Source organism: Cyprinodon variegatus, unplaced genomic scaffold, assembly GCF_000732505.1.
Source record: "Cyprinodon variegatus isolate N-32 unplaced genomic scaffold, C_variegatus-1.0 Scaffold618, whole genome shotgun sequence".
Taxonomy (NCBI): Eukaryota; Metazoa; Chordata; class Actinopteri; order Cyprinodontiformes; family Cyprinodontidae; genus Cyprinodon; species Cyprinodon variegatus.
In genome coordinates, this window is record NW_015151071.1 from 296731 (window position 1) to 311025 (window position 14295).

General features: G+C 38.5%; 2 protein-coding genes across 2 annotated transcripts in view; one reads left to right on the forward strand and one right to left on the reverse strand.

Annotated features, from left to right (window-relative positions):
- zyg11b (zyg-11 family member B, cell cycle regulator) overlaps positions 1–7609 on the forward strand; it is a 12277-nt gene extending 4668 nt beyond the window's left edge. The window contains exons 8-17 of the mRNA XM_015392973.1: positions 709–857; positions 962–1061; positions 1144–1194; positions 1287–1448; positions 1568–1615; positions 1713–1910; positions 1995–2047; positions 2206–2303; positions 5949–6143; positions 6225–7609. Of these exons, the coding sequence (XP_015248459.1) occupies positions 709–857; positions 962–1061; positions 1144–1194; positions 1287–1448; positions 1568–1615; positions 1713–1910; positions 1995–2047; positions 2206–2303; positions 5949–6133 (1044 nt within the window). The 3' untranslated portion in view covers positions 6134–6143; positions 6225–7609. The remainder of the gene's footprint in view (positions 1–708; positions 858–961; positions 1062–1143; positions 1195–1286; positions 1449–1567; positions 1616–1712; positions 1911–1994; positions 2048–2205; positions 2304–5948; positions 6144–6224) is intronic.
- A 4590-nt stretch (positions 7610–12199) lies between these two features.
- The window catches only part of echdc2 (enoyl-CoA hydratase domain containing 2), an 11960-nt gene continuing 9864 nt past the window's right edge, over positions 12200–14295 (reverse strand). Inside the window, exons 9-11 of the mRNA XM_015392976.1 lie at positions 12693–12743; positions 12572–12619; positions 12200–12393 (exon numbers count right to left, since the gene is read on the reverse strand). Coding sequence (XP_015248462.1) covers positions 12316–12393; positions 12572–12619; positions 12693–12743 — 177 coding nt within the window. The 3' untranslated portion in view covers positions 12200–12315. The remainder of the gene's footprint in view (positions 12394–12571; positions 12620–12692; positions 12744–14295) is intronic.

Genomic DNA, 14295 nt, shown 5'->3' on the forward strand with positions numbered 1-14295 from the left:
CCTGTTCTTTCCCACTCTCCATACCCACGCAATTCTCCACAACAACTGATTTTTTTCTGCTACACCCGGCTACGCTGCTTCGCTTCTTCTTCTTTACTACTGGTGGTTGGCTTTGGTCGCAGTACCGCCACTTTCTGCTCTGGAGTGTAAACGCTTTGCCAATGAGAGAAAGGAGCAGCGCATGAACCGAACGAAACACACGCGAATCGAACCGAGACAGTCGAACTGAACGGTTCGGACGGTTTTCAAAAACCTATTCTTTTGTCATCACAAAGTGCATCTGTACTTAAGGTACCTTATTTTTATGGGAGTCTGATTTTGTGCAACAAATGCAGTAAAGCAGAGAAGTCTTGTCTAGGAAGTGTCATTTTTCACAGTTAGCAGGTTGAACAAAGTTTTAGGAAATTTCCTTTTTTTTAGGAGACATTTCCTTTCTCCACTTGTTCAACAGAAGTCCTGCTGAGGAGCAGCATAGACTGTAATCTTCTAAATCAGACCCATCCTTATTCTGAATTAGTAAAGTTAATGTGTCCTTAGCATGGTTCTGTTCCAGTGGTTTAGCAGACATCATAAAACTACAAAACTTATCTGTGTATATCAAAAACTTTCTTTAAACGTGTTGGAACAGCTCAAAAATTTGAATACAATGAATTTCCAACAATCAAAACATTTAGCTTCCCTTTCATTGTTTTGACCTTTTTCAACTAGAATAATGTTTCTCGGAGGAATCTGTTTACCCAGAGTCGGAGGTTTTTACAGGTTCTGCTTTTTTTTTGCTTTGTCTTTCTGCAGTTGCAGAAAAACTGCCTGCTGTCTCTGTGCAGCGATCGCATTTTACAGGAGGTACCATTCAACAGGTCAGAAAACCTGCATCTACTTCATGGGTGATGCACGTCCTACCATGTAGCATCCTCAGCTAAAAGGCCTGGATTGTGATTGTTCATGCATTTCTCCTCCCAAGGTTTGAAGCAGCCAAACTGGTGATGCAGTGGCTCTGCAACCATGAAGATCAAAACATGCAGAGGATGGCGGTGGCTATCATCTCCATACTGGCTGCTAAGGTACACACGCTGTTTGGCTAACTCTCTGCTCTTAATTCCTGGATCTTTTTAACGATTGTTTGCTCTTTTTCTTTTTTTTTAGTTGTCCACAGAACAGACGGCCCAGCTGGGAGCAGAGCTGTTCATCGTCAAGGTATCGTTCCCCTCACAGCTGATCACTAATTCACCATGAATTATTGGCACTTTTGCACAAAATGCTTACAATACTCTCTTCCTGCTTTGCAGCAACTGCTGCACATTGTGCGTCAGAAGGCAAACCAGAACGTGGTGGATGCAACCCTGAAGTTTACGCTGAGCGCTCTCTGGAACCTAACCGATGAATCGCCTACAACGTGTCGCCATTTTATCGAGAACCAAGGCTTGGATCTGTTCATTAAAGTGCTGGAGGTACACAGAAATAAAGCTGCCTGTACAGCCACCTCTATGGGAGTTAATCCTGTGTAAATCTTTGCATAAAATATGTGGATATCAGTGTGTGGTAATGTGTCCCCTCACCATCTCTGCAGTCTTTCCCAAATGAATCCTCCATCCAGCAGAAGGTTCTTGGTCTCTTGGTGAGTTTACACGCCTTTTATTGCTCATCTGAGTAACTCTGTGCGCCTTTCTCTAAATTACGACCTCAACGTTCCTACTTGGCCCTCTGCTGTGCAGAACAACATAGCCGAGGTCAGGGAGCTGCATGCGGAGCTGATGGTGCAGAGCTTCCTGGACCACATCAGCGCTCTGCTGCACAGCCCCGAGGTAGAGGTCAGCTACTTCGCCGCAGGGATCCTCGCACACCTGACATCACGAGGAGAGGAGGCCTGGGTGCTGAGCCCGGGTCTGCGGTGCACGCTGCTCGAGCAGCTGGTAGGAGTAAAGCAGAACTACTTTCAAGTTTAAATCCGGATCACATGAAGCACTGTGGTGATTTATCTGTGCGTGCCTCTCTAGCATGCTGTCATTATGAAGTGGCCCACGCCCGAGTGTGAAATGGTGGCCTACAGGTGAGAGACACATCCCACATGGCGATTGTTTTATAAATGTATCAAGATTTTTTTTTTTTATGTTTAAAGTAAAAAGCATACGCCGGACAAATTGGTTATTTAAAGACCTTACAACATTTCATAATGGAAACTAAATCTCCTCTTCTCTGGTTTTTCAGGTCCTTTAACCCGTTTTTCCCCCTGCTGGAGTGTTTCCACACACCGGGAGTCCAGCTGTGGGCAGCCTGGGCCATGCAACATGTGTGCAGCAAAAACGGTGAGACTTTGCAGAAGTGTTTATTGTGTGTATTTATCCAATTTACTGTTACTTTACAACAAATATCAATGGATTTAAAAATGTTACCATCTAAATACTCCTTAATGACATCAAACGCAACCAATTGAAGATCTAAGGTTTACTAGGGAACGAACAGCTTTATCAAACCAAGGAAAACGGCAGACGGCTCAGGAGGATGGGATGTTTTCAGCAGGGTTGGGCTGTAGAACAATATTTCCAGATTTGACCATTTCAGGGAGCTCTGCTCAAACAGTCCTCTGACAATGGAAAGATTTGAGCACAATTACTGACCTGCCAAGTAACGCTCATCTGCATGAAGGCCTGAACACACCAAATCAGATTTTGGATCTGATCCAACAGAAAATCATGTCAGACGAGGTCGTGGCGTTTAGCGCTCGCTGAAAGTCAGTGGGGATGATCACACCCGACACGATTTTATAGAAGGGGGCTGCATAGGACCAACTGAGATAGAGCCCAGGTCTATTTTAGTCGGACTACGCAGCAATTCAGCCACAATTTCATGGTTCTGACAGGAAGAGAGGCACGATTACAAAGTAAAACACATCCTTTTTGAGGGAAAATACAAATAAAATCTGTTAATCTCACGGGGAAAGAATCAGTTTTGGAGTTGGATATCATGTTTATAGTAAGCAGGACAGACTGGTGCAAAAACAGTGAATGAAACATAAAAAAATACATGGTAGGAGTTCAGGAGGACAGAACAGACAAACAGATAAAGTTGTGATCCTCTTTGAGCCTCACAGAAAAACAAAAGGAGGGGCAGACAGAGCAGGTAACCGCAGCGTTTCTCTCTCGCCTCTTTATGAGAAGAAGAAAGAAAAACTTGGATAAACTCTCTCTGAGAATCACCTCTCAGTCGCTATAGAAACCGCCCCACAGCGTTTATTGTTAGGTTTTTCTTTTCTTTAGACCTATCAGCGTTATTTATATTTTATAACTTTTCATAATCGTCTCAAGGCAGATATAGGAAATTGTTTTAATTTGTGTAAAGCACAGAGACAGAAGTGGGAGAAAAAAAAAATCTATGCAGATCTGCCCACCCTGCCTAGTCGGAGTCTCTCTATACGCAGTCAGCGGGACAAATGGAAAGAAATCGGATCAGAGAATTAAAGTCTTAACAAACCGCTGTGTTTAGGCCTTAAAGCTGGAGAAACGGAGCATTGTTCACAAAAGCAGTTGCAACTGCAGATAGTAACTATCAGGGGTGTGAGGAAAAAAAATAATTTTGTCGATATATCTTGATTTTCGGCTGCCCGATATAATATACATTTTTCATTTCCTAGCATCGATTTTAAAAAACAAAGCATTTTTACCTTAAACAATGAGGTAAATAGGTTACCTCTGCAGCCCTTTAGCTCTGCAGCGCAGCATCGTACCTGTAGTTGGGACAGTCACAGTGGAAGACAAGGACTGACTCAAACCCCAAACAACATGGATACCAAAATAAATAAATGATCAAAATATTCCAATGAACATTTACAGCACTTGCTTTTTATCTGTACATTTAATTTTGATAGCTGCGAAAAATAACGCTATTGTATCATGACCCAAGTATCGTGACGCGTAGGGCTGGGTATCCTGAATCAATTCAATTTTGATTCATACATTTATAAATCGATTAATTTCGATTCCATCCGTTTTTAAAATAATGAAAGTGGTTCAACTGTGTTTCAAAATGCTTATGTATTTTATTTTTTTTCCTGTCCATTTAAACACAAAGTGCAAACTTGTAAATCAGGCAGTTTAAGCTTGAGATGTGAACAAAACTGTCTCATAAGTGCAAACTTGTTTGTGAAAAGTGAAAAAGTGAAGCCTCACTCGAGCGAGCAGACGTGACACAGCGGGACAAAGCAGACATGCATGAGCTGCATTATCTTCACTGAACAAACCATATTTGCAGCTTTGTCTGTAACTACAGCGTGTTTTCTGGTCAGCCCCCATTTGTTATGGCTTCAGCCAACCTATTGGCTATATTTGCAGCTGTCTGGCTTGAAGTCATCTTGAGTGCATCTTTCCGGCTCATTTGAATTTGAACATCAAAACTAATCGATCTCATTCCCTAGACATCAATTTTGCAGAAATGTAAAGGAATCGATTCAAAATCGATTTTTTTTTTTACCCAGCTCTAGTGACGCGTGTCGTATCACAACACCCATCCCAATACTCACTCCTAGTAACTATGGAGGAGCTGCAGACAGTCTTGGCTCATGTGAGGAGGGCTGACGGGGACAAAAAGCTAAGCTGATAAACGTAGAACAAAATAAGAATGGTTTTAAATCTGAACTTGCTTAATAGCAGGAAGAGAAACACTTTACCCACACTGAAGCACGGCGCTGGCAGTATCATGTTTGAAGCTCTCTTTATCAGTACAGGGAAGCAAATCGGGGTTAATGGGAGGATAAATGCAGCTAAATCCAGGATAATCCTGAATAAAAATTAAACATGTGGTAGAAGTTCTAGACTGATTCAGATCAAAGCACACTGTCGGGTATTTTTGAAAAAATTCTGCATAGATTGGAGCTTTTGTGGCTGAAGCGTGTTCCAGGATCCAAAAGAAATAAAATCTTCCACCGAATTCACGTTTTTTTAAATTTTTATTTTAAAACAATAAAGACAAGTTAAACAAATACAAACGAAAATATGCCTCCTTAACTTTCATAAATCTAAATCTTAGAATCCACAGACCACCGCAGTGCCAACGGGGTCAATCTAAGAATGGCTACTGTACCGGGCACGTCACGCAGAATCATTAAAAGCCACTAAGTAACGTCCTTTAATTATTCTAATTCCTCATTTTATCCTTGTACATGTTTTAACATGTACAAGGTGCTAACGTCTCTGTTAAACACTTTAAAAAACTCTGAAAATGGAATACGAAAGGTGGATTCTTGATTCTTGACGTCGGAGTACACAGAGTGAAGCGAAAAGACTACAACTGTGTAAACAGGCCCCATTTCCGTTTCCGGTGGCAGCGGAATATTGACTATTCCAACAGAACTCAATGGGATTTACAAAATGCTAAATAAAACACTACAGGAACGTTTTTTCTTCACGAAACTTTTTTTGGAACGTCATTGAACGGCGCTGACGACCCGGTGAGTAGCATATTTTAAAAAAAGAACGTTTAAGGTTGTTTTAAGGACATTATCGGACATGCTCTATGCAAGCCATTCTGGAGCAGCCAGGGGGGGATTCTAAATGAGCCAAAAAGCAGAGACAGGAGCAATTGTCAAACTTTTGGTGTCGATCATTCGATTTCATCCTGGACACTACAGAAAATGGGCTTAAAGTGTAAAAAACCGAACTTCTCCTTTAATATAACTCATGAATCTAAATTAAATATCAAATATTTTATCAATACGAAATAAAAACATGAAATATGAATATCAACTATATATATAATTTGGGGCAAATTCAAAACTAAGCATAAAATAAGCATCTGGCGCCTAAACATGTTAATGTGCTAAAATCCAACCAGGAGTTATTAATTTTTAAAGTTGGTGTTCTTTACCCACTGACTGTTAAATGACTTTACTTTGTGTCAGTTAGTAGATTGAGGAAAAACCTCCAGCTGCTCACCTCTTGGTCTTTGTGTTGCTGCAGCTTCTCGTTATTGCAGCATGCTGCTGGAGGAGGGGGGCCTGGACCAGCTGGAGCTCGTTCACACGCACCCTCAGACCCACAGGGACGTCAAACTGCTGGCCGAGAGCATCCTGGACAGCCTGCAGCGCCACAGAGCCCGCACAGGCCAGCCTGCACACACAGGGCGACGTCTGGCCCCCCAGTGACATCACTAAGGTGAAGGAGAACCCTGCGCTGTTGTTCTTCCTCTTTAAGCTCGCACGCAGCTTAGCAGGCGTTTCGTTTCTTCCCTTTCAGGCGACGGTGTTCCCTGATGAGGAAGAGGACGTGAAATGTGTGAGAGTGCATGCGTGGGCGAGCCTGTTGCCCATCTCGCACACAGACCATCTTTATAAAGACATCAGAGACGATGCAAACCTTTGCACACACTAACCTTATTTATTTCCGTTGTGTTCAAACCAGAAACTTTCACTGCGTGCCAGTCTCGTGTTGGAAAACTGAAATTGCTATAAGCTAAGTTTGTATTTGTGCTCTTCCTCCTGACTGTGGGCACTTGGATGTTTCTCAAGCCGGAAAGCGTCAGGATGTGTCAGACTCCAAACACCTGAGCAGGGGGGGCGGGGTTTGCTGCTTCTGATAAATTCTCTATAGTCGGAAATTATGGATAAATCTTTAAATATATGCATGACACTGCTGAGAGCTTTAGCATGCTGGTGTGAATGCTCGTACCATGGATTTTATAAACAAGAGCTCCGATCAGCTGGACGAAGCCTCCAGGTCTGCAGGCCATCTTTTTTTCTTTCTGCTGAAGCCTTTATCACCATGCTACAAGGAAAAATAAAACTTCACCTGGGAACATTCAGAAGATGGAAATGCTCCTGAAGTTACTGATCATTTCCTGTAAAATTCAAAACAACCTTGAAGCTATAAATCATGTGAGAAACATGCAAAGAAGAAAAGCCAGAGGAAGATTTTACGGAAACGTCCTCTTTGGTTTCTGGAGTCTAATGGATATAATGATGTGGTCGATGTGTGTTTGTATTTCTACATTTCTCTCCACCCCTCAATCGCCTGAAAGAGCTCCGGTTTCTACACTGTGTTATCTCTATACAGTGAGAGCAGAATAGTAATCTACCAGGGTGGGGTTCAGGTGATTGCATAGAGAATTAATAAAAAAACAATTTAATATTTTCTCCTGGATATAAATAGAAATGATGTTGAGACGCCTCTGCAGTCCTCAGGGTTCCTACACATTGTCCCTTTATTTTGTAATGCCGTACTTTTCCCACCACTAAATCGTCAAACATATTTTTTATTTTGGTAAGACTCTGCACATTTGGGCTGAAAGTGTTGAACTACAGATGGTTTATCACACAGCTGAGGTTCATCATCATCCGCTCCAATTGAACACCTGCTGTGTTTTAAAATCTACCAAATAAATAATGCCTTGCAAAAGTTTCTGAACTGTTGAAAACCTTTTTAGGAGACAAACATAAGCTTCAGTGTGTTCTGTTTTTAATAGGGATCTTATGCCATACATAAAGTAGCTCATATTTGTGAATGTAAAGATAATTATGCCTGGGTATCAGCCTTTTCTTGCAAATAAAAAGTCTGAAACGTGCGGCATGTATGTGTATCCAGCCTCTATGAGTCCAAACTTTGTTGAGTCGTCTTCAACTGTGATTACTACGGAAGAGGATTAGGGCCACTGGAAAAAAAAAAAGTTAACTGATTTTTTTTATTTTATTTCAGTATAGTATGGGAAAAAAAGTCAGAATTCCGACTTTTTTCTCAGAATTCCGACTTTTTTCTCAGAATTCCGACTTTAATCTCAGAATTCCGACTTTTTTCTCAGAATTCCGACTTTTTTCTCAGAATTCCGACTTTTTTCTCAGAATTCCGACTTTTTTCTCAGAATTCCGACTTTTCTCAGAATTCTGACTTTTTTCTCAGAATTCTGACTTTATTCTCAGAATTCTGACTTTAATCTCAGAATTCTGACTTTTTTTCTCAGAATTCTGACTTTAATCTCAGAATTCTGACTTTTTTCTCAGAATTCTGACTTTAATCTCAGAATTCTGACTTTTTTCTCAGAATTCTGACTTTAATCTCAGAATTCTGACTTTTTTCTCAGAATTCTGACTTTTTTCTCAGAAAATTCTGACTTTTTTTATTGTCAGAATTCAGTCAGAATTCTGAGATTAAAGTCAGAATTCTGACTTTTTTCCCATGTTAAACTGAAATAAAATTTAAAAATCAGTTTACTTTTTTTTTTTTTTCAGTGGCCCTAATCCTCTTCCGTAGATTACAGCAACAAGTGTGTTGGGAGACAAAAACAGATTGATGGAGAGTGATTGTAAAGATTGTTTTCTATATATGAATAATAATTGAACTTTATTGATCTCACATTGGATAAATTCACTCTGCATTTAACTCATTTCCTCTGGGAACAGTGGGCTGCCATTGTGGGGCGCCCGGGGAGCAATCGGGGGTTAAGGATCTTTGCTCATGGACCCAGAGTGAAAATCTGTGGGAGGGGGGCTTAAACTCAGGCCCTATGCCCTAACCACTGGTCGCCACCCCCCTCTATATTGGAAATATTCTCAATCTGAAATTATTTTTTTTAATGTTTCTGTTGTGTCTGCCTGTAGGTTTTGAGTTGATGCAGTTGGAGCATTTTGCATGTGGGTCATTCTTACTTTGTCCACTACATGGATAATGGTAAACTGCTGACTGTAAAGCTTTATTTAAAAAAAAAAAAAAAAGGTTCGATAATAGCGAGCTAGCAGGACTCTGGCTGCTCCTTTGGTTAATGGTCACCTTGTGCAGCGTGTCATTTCAAATGGAGGGCAATGTCCATTTAGGTTTGTGGTTTTACAATGATTGATTTGTTCAAAACATGGTTTTATAACCTAGTAACTGTCCTAAACTTCCACATTTTCCTTTGTTTTCTCTACACCACTGAGGCCACAACAGCTGAATTTATACTGAGATGAGACACAAGGGGGCAGTATTCAGTCATCCGGTGACTTCTTATGAATTTTGTCAACATTGTGATTTTCTAAAGCATTTAAGTTCAGAATGATGAACTACTTTGTGTTTTACCACATAACATAAAATAAGCAGTCATTAAAAAAGATCAAGGGGTATCGATGCTTCTGCGAGGAGCTTTAGTCTTAACATAAATTATCCAATATATAATACAGATACTTTAAAGCATGGCTTGGTGTTTATCACACCCTTATTCTTGCTTAGAAAACATATTTATTTCCCATCTTAATGCCGAATGTGCATTTATAAATATAGTTTATTGATTCTACTGTAATGCTTTCTAGAGTTGAGTTCACGTACATTTTTTATCTGTTCAGATGCTCTAATTAAAAGTAATCTTGGTATTTTTACTAGATTAATAGATTTAATAAAATGAAAAGTAACTTAGACAGTTGGTGCTGATGCTGTGACTTTATGAACATCTGCAGGTCAGGGAGATGAAAAGTTTGCTAACCACCCCAGTAAGAGGAAATGTAAAACCAACATTTAAATATCTTTATCTTTTTTTTTTTACATTCAGACTCTGATTATAAAGTTGAATTTCCAGACTGCGAAGGAACCCTGCATCCAAAGGCTCCCACTTTTCTTATGCAGGTCTTAGTTTCTTACGTTTCCTTTTCAGTGCTAATAAAGTCAACCTGTTTTACAAACTGCGTAGCAGGTGTGGAGTAAAACTGAGCAGAGAGTTGATATGCAAGGAAGAACACGTTTTATTTTACTCTGCAGAGTAAATGGCACAAACCAGCTGAATACAGCTGAGTGCGATTCTGAAGCATTCAGAATCACACCTCTACATTTAAAAAGAATCCAAACCATACACACACATGAACATTGAATCTTCCCAAGAGAAACACTTTAGTTCATCAAAGAACATAAATTTGCTGAGATAAACATTTCAGATAACTGTTTTCTGTTCACACCAGAAACAGGATGGGAGATCGATAAGAGCATAAGTTTTAACCATAGCATGAAGGAGGCTTTATGAAATCCTTATTGAGCTCCTCATGAGCTTCCCTTCACCCTTGTCTAGAGTAGGGAGGGGAGGCACCTGCTTTCTGTCCCCCTAAACAGTACAGCATAGTGAATGGAACAGGATCTCTTTATCATTACTTCTGTTCAAACATTTTATCACACAATATAGGCCAAGGAAAAACCTTGATTCCACACAGGGAACCAACCGGACATCGCTTTACACACATAAATAGAAGGCCACCAAAAAACCGTGCAGTCTGCATAACTACTGAAGACCAACTCACCTGCCCAGTGGATTATGGCCTAATGGTTTAGTTCAGGGGTCACCAACATGGGGCCCGCGGGCACCAAGGGGCCCTCAAAGGGTGCTCTTAGAGTCTTCTGAAAATAGAACAACTCAACAGTGAGCTACGTTTGAAATTTCACTGTATTCTGTTGCTCTTCTTTTTTTAATTGGGTTATAGATCATTTCATCATATATGGCATTTAAGAATTTATAGAGATTTCAAAAATGAAAATGTCTAAAAGAAAATTATAAATTTAAAGAAACGATAAAGATATGTTTATAATGTATGAAGTTTAGGTGAACGTTGACCCTTGCAATTCATAGGTCAGTATTGGTAGCCCTTCCTGTGACTCAGTGCCCCTGAATTAGCCCTCAGCTGTAAAACGGTTGGTGACCGCTGGTTTAGTTGCATTTATAATTTGGTATTTGGTGAGCGCATGTATTATGCACCGACCTGGGACTGGATTAGCAGTTATATGAAATAGTTTGTTTGGTCAAATGCTTTCATGGGGCAGCCGAGACATGATTCAATAAACAATAAAAAATTAAAGTATGTTGGCATAAATAGTTTTTTCTTTTTTTTTGCCCATCATATCTAAATATACTGTCACCTTTAAACTATGACTGTAATATATATATATATCAATGATATCTCCTCAAATCAGAGATCAAGATTGTTTTTGAAAAATACAGAAAAATGTTATTTCTCAAAAAAAAAAAAAAATTGAGCTGTAAGTTTGTTTGTTTTTTGCTAGAGGTAATGTTTTTACACATGTTGAAGCAAACTGAAGGAATTTCAATATTTCTCTATGAACGAGCTTAATACCAGGTTTGAATTATTTTATGCTAAACTCTAATTCAAAGACAAATTACAGGCAGCTGATGTTTTTACAGATGAAAAAGTAATTGATGGATGCATTTTATAAAATTTTACAGTATTTAACCTGCTGATCATCAGGTTAACAGGATAACTCACCATTAGTGATCTCTTGATAGGTGCAGCTTTACTCTCAGACCTTAACATTTAAACAATGATAGATGCTGATAATTTATCTGACAAGAGAAGAGATCTGTGTGCATATACATTTAAAAAGACTTGACGTAACCGTTTTTTCCTTGCTGTCTGAACAATGTAGTGGTCATCAAGTCAGTAACAGATGTGACTGAATGCTTGGAGTCCATCTGGGAGACCAACTTATGTCAACTCTTTCACCGTCTGCTTGATGTTGCTTTCTGCACGATGTTCTTTCACTCAGATAATACCTCACATTTTCTTCCCATGAAGCCAAACCTTATGTCCAGAGGTGTCAAAAATATTATTACTCAAGTATGATTATAAATACTACGGTTTAAAAAAGTATCAACTTTCTACTCAAGTAAAAGTGTAAAAGTACCATTTTTAAAAATACTTAAAGTATAAATGTAATGCAGTAAGTAATGCATGCTTTCTTAGGCTTAACTTTCTTAGCTTTAATGGTAACAGTGTCAAATTGAACTTCATCATGAAAAACTATTTATTTTGCTATTCGGTGAACAACAAGTTGGGGCAGCACCGAGTCCAACCACAAAGAAATTCAGTGATTGGATGAAACAAATTATTATTTTTTTTAATACCAACATTCTATAATGAAAATGAGCTTTAATGAAACAAAACCAATGAGTCTATTTTAAAAATGTACAGAGTAGAAAGTAGAGATAATTGAAAAAAAATATATATATAATGAGTAGAAGTAAAACATTTTCTAAAACAAATAATCCAGGAAAGTATAGATAGCATAGAAATTTCTACTTTAGTAAGGTAACACAGTATTTGTACTGTGGTTAGATCTATTTTAAACCATAACATAGAAAGGTAACCTATCAGAAGCACTCTTTTCCATTTTTAAAAAGTACATAGATATTAATATTTGTAAATTCTTAATGTATTTATTCTTGCACTTTTCTAAAATTTGGGATATTGACTCATTTAGTGCTCCACATGGACCAAACTTCTAACATTAATTCTTATTTGACATCCGATGGTAACTATAGATTATGAACATTTGATCCTCATTCATGCGGCTGTCCTTTGGGCAGGTTTTATTCCCCGATGTACCGCGGGGGTCTCTTCTCGATAAAGGCAGCCATGCCCTCCTTTCGGTCCCGTGTGGGGATGACCTGGGAAAGGACAGATCAATGATTTGCTCAGATTACAGGCATCGGTGTTTGCAGACAAGCTTTACCCAGCTGGTGTATAACCTGGAGTTTTAAGGAAAACAAAACAACGGAACTGTCCACAGATTTACTTTCAACTTCCTGATTGATTAAGATCCAGAGGTATTATAAGGAGACTTACCCTGGCGTAACACATTCTCTCTATGGCCATTGCTGACCCGATGTCAACCTGGAAGAAACATTCCTGTCACCCTTTGTTTTGATGTAAAGATCTGTCAAATTCTGATGAATCCCTAAGGTACCTCGACGCCTCGATTTATGGCCTCTTTGGCCAAACGCACGGCAACAGGAGCCTGCAACCACAAAATGAATGCTGTTAGATTTATAGCTTTATTTACATCACAGATTTATTTCCCTCAAACCTTTTCATTTGAAACGTGAGGTTTAAAATGCAATATCCCTCAAAAAAGCACACACAATACATTAGGCTGATTTCATGATCCAGCAAAGAACAAAATTAAAGAATTAGCAAAAAAATAAGGACACATAAATCATTGTAAAGTCTTCTTGGGCTTTTATAGCAGCTCTTATTAAAGACCTAGACTTAGACATTTTATTTGTCAGTTTGTTTACACAAGTGTAAAACAAAAAGAAATTTCGTTTGGAACAATTTAATCTTTTTTTAAAGTGCAGCCTTGAAAAATAGTTAAAAAAAAGGCTAAATTTACAGCTCTAACATTTTTTTAACATCTATTTACTTCGATAAGTCTTTATATCCTCGGCTTCCTTCGTCAGATCACAGATCAAAATAGCAGAATGAAGCTTTGCAGCTTTCCTTTTAGATTTAAAAGGGATTAAAAATATATTTAACTTTTTTGCTTTTAATTTAGTCATTTAATTGAGTCACTTTCTTAATGAAAGACAATGAGGATTAGAGCCGCAACTACCAATTGATTTGCAAATCGATTAATCTGTGGATAGTTTTTTTAGTTTAATTGATTAAAAATCAGATAGCCAAAGGTTCCTAAAAGAAGATGATAAATGAAACCAGGTGAAACTAAATCTTTCCACTTGAGGAGTTCTGGGTAGAGCATAGTGACAGATGAAAACATTTCATTTTTTATCTTAAATGCACAATGTTTACAATTTTGATATAATTCCTGCTCTAAGTGCGTTGCTCTGTCACCTAAATGCATGTTTTACAATCTCTATACTCCAGTTAATGATTATTCCATTCATAAATTAGTTGAAAGTCATTTAAATAATCAATCAATCATGATTAATCAGATTGTTTCAGCCCTCATCAGGACCCATTTTCAGTTTTCAGTCAGTTTGCCAGATTTTTATCTAAAATATAAAGGTAAAAAGGCCCACAGCATTACAAGTCCTCTACCTTACTCATCAAACGATTACTACAGATGTTAAAAATTGATTTTAGGATTCCTTACTTTACCAGAATAAATGTAAAGATCCAAACCATTAGCGACATTAGCTTTTAGTTATTTTGTTTGTTTTTCCCCACAAATCATTAAACATTGGAGTACAGAAACTGGCTTTTGAATTATCAGTTTAGTAGATTGTTTTTTTTTTGTGCTTTTTGCCTCTGAGCAAACTTAACTAAATAAGTTCTGTGTCATTCTTTGGAAAAATTAGATAGAATACAGATCCCTGAAAGGGATCTGCTTCTCTGCAGATGATGCGTTTGTTTTCGTTAGAGTTCTTGCATAAAGTTAAGGCAGAAATCATCTTCACGGACGTGAAGGCGGACTTAAAAATTCAATTTAGTGTATTTCTATAGCGCCGATTCACAGCACATGTCATCTCAATGCTCTTTACAGTTCACCAGATCATCCAGTTTAATTGATTCAAAGTTTGTTGATTGCATCAACTCACTGACTTTTCAGC